Source organism: Myotis brandtii, unplaced genomic scaffold (assembly GCF_000412655.1).
Source record: "Myotis brandtii unplaced genomic scaffold, ASM41265v1 scaffold34636, whole genome shotgun sequence".
In the NCBI taxonomy this organism is placed as follows: Eukaryota; Metazoa; Chordata; class Mammalia; order Chiroptera; family Vespertilionidae; genus Myotis; species Myotis brandtii.
Window position 1 is genome coordinate 4,316 of NW_005363330.1, and position 1,866 is coordinate 6,181.

Consider the following 1,866-nt stretch of genomic DNA (forward strand, 5'->3'; position numbering starts at 1 on the left):
CCTAAACTGCAGCCCCTCCTCTGTGGAGTGTTCCTGTCCATGTACCTGTTCACTGTGCTTGGAAACCTGCTCATCATTGTGGCCATCAGCTCTGACTCCCACCTGCACACCCCTATGTATTTCTTTCTCACCAACCTGTCCTTTGTTGACATCTGTTTCACCTCCACCACGGTCCCAAAGATGCTGGTGAACATCCAGGCACAGAGCAAAAACATCTCTTACATCGGATGCCTCATTCAGGTGTATTTTTTTATGATTTTTGCTGGAATGGACAACTTCCTCCTCACTGCGATGGCCTATGACCGGTACGTGGCCATCTGCCAACCTCTGTACTACACAGTCGTCATGAACCCACGCTTCTGTGGTTTTCTGGTTCTTGTGTCTTGGCTCATTATTTTCTGGGTCTCCCTCGTTCATATTCTATTGATGAGGCAGATGACATTCTGTATGGGCACAAAAATTCCACATTTTTTTTGTGAACTGGCTCAGATCCTCAAGGTGGCCTGCTCTGATACCGTCATCAATAACATTTTCATGTATGTAGCTACTGTCCTATTGGTTGTGTTTCCTTTTACTGGAATTATTTTTTCTTATTCAAAGATCATCTCCTCTTTAATGAGAATATCCTCTGCAGGAGGGAAATATAAAGCATTTTCCACCTGTGGGTCTCACCTCTCTGTGGTCTCCTTGTTCTATGGGACAAGCCTGGGGGTCTACCTCAGTTCTGCTCTGACCCATTCTTCCCTTACAAAACTCGTTGCCTCAGTCATGTACATCCTGGTCACCCCTATGCTGAACCCCTTCATCTACAGCCTGAGGAACACATCCTGGTCACCCCCATGCTGAACCCCTTCATCTACAGCCTGAGGAACAAGGATGTGAAGGGGGCCCTGAGAAGCCTCCTCATCCTAGCAACATCTTGTCTGTGATAGATCACTTGCCTCAGAACTAAGTGTACATTGTGTATCCAAAGTTAAATGTTGCAAATTCAAATATCTGGTTCTTTTTTACACTTCAAAGACAGACTTGATTTCTTCTATTTCCAAACATGTGTGATTTCACTTTTGTTTTTGTATTAGTTTTTCTCAGAAATTACTTTCTGACTTTTCTTTTCTATATGGTTTCCACAATGTTCTGTGTTTGGTCATCATTCCTGCTGCTATTCTCAAGATTTCTAACTTTAACCTTAAAGCACTTATCATATCAAGTGCTGACTTGGTTTTCCAAAAAGTTGTCCTCATCTGTTGCTGATCTTCATCTTAATTGGATTGTATGCTTGTTGTTGTTATTGTTTTCAGATGAAAGTATAAGAAAATCATACAGTAATTCGAACAATGTGCTTAGGATATCAGGACTCTACTTGTCTCTTCACATGAATGAGTTGATTTCATCTTTAAAACATTTCTTTGACATTATTTTCTCACTTCACTTTTCAAAAGAAGAGACTGAATTAAAGTTGAACCACAACCTGGAAAGCTGACTTTGCTATCCTACCTTTCACAGGAACTGTGATGTGTGATTTTCAAGTTCAGAGTAGGAATCTTTGAAAGATGTTGTCTTCAGATGACACATAGGAATTTACTGCCTTGAAAACTGACATGTGTCATTCATTGTGATCCTTCCATCCATCTTCCTTCCTTTCTTTTCTTCTGACCATTTCTTCCTATTATTGCAATTTTGAAATAGACCCTTCTGAGATCCAAACCCATGTTATAATGAGTACAATAAAATAAGAGTTGTTTTCTCACATGATTTAATTTTTTTGGAACTCTGTGGGGGTGCCTTAGAAATAATAGTTACACATTTGTGGAACATGTTTAGAACTTAAATCACTTGGGGGAAGAATGTTAATAGAATTGAGTTTGC

General features: G+C 40.1%; 1 protein-coding gene across 1 annotated transcript; it reads left to right on the top strand.

The window, feature by feature from the left end:
• LOC106727005 (olfactory receptor 7D4-like) lies at nt 1-929 on the top strand (the record flags this gene model as incomplete). Its single annotated transcript, XM_014544020.1, has 2 exons — nt 1-774; nt 825-929. Coding segments are annotated over 2 exons (879 nt in total), but the record flags the coding sequence as incomplete, so codon positions are not given.
• Nucleotides 930-1,866: the final 937 nt, after the last annotated feature.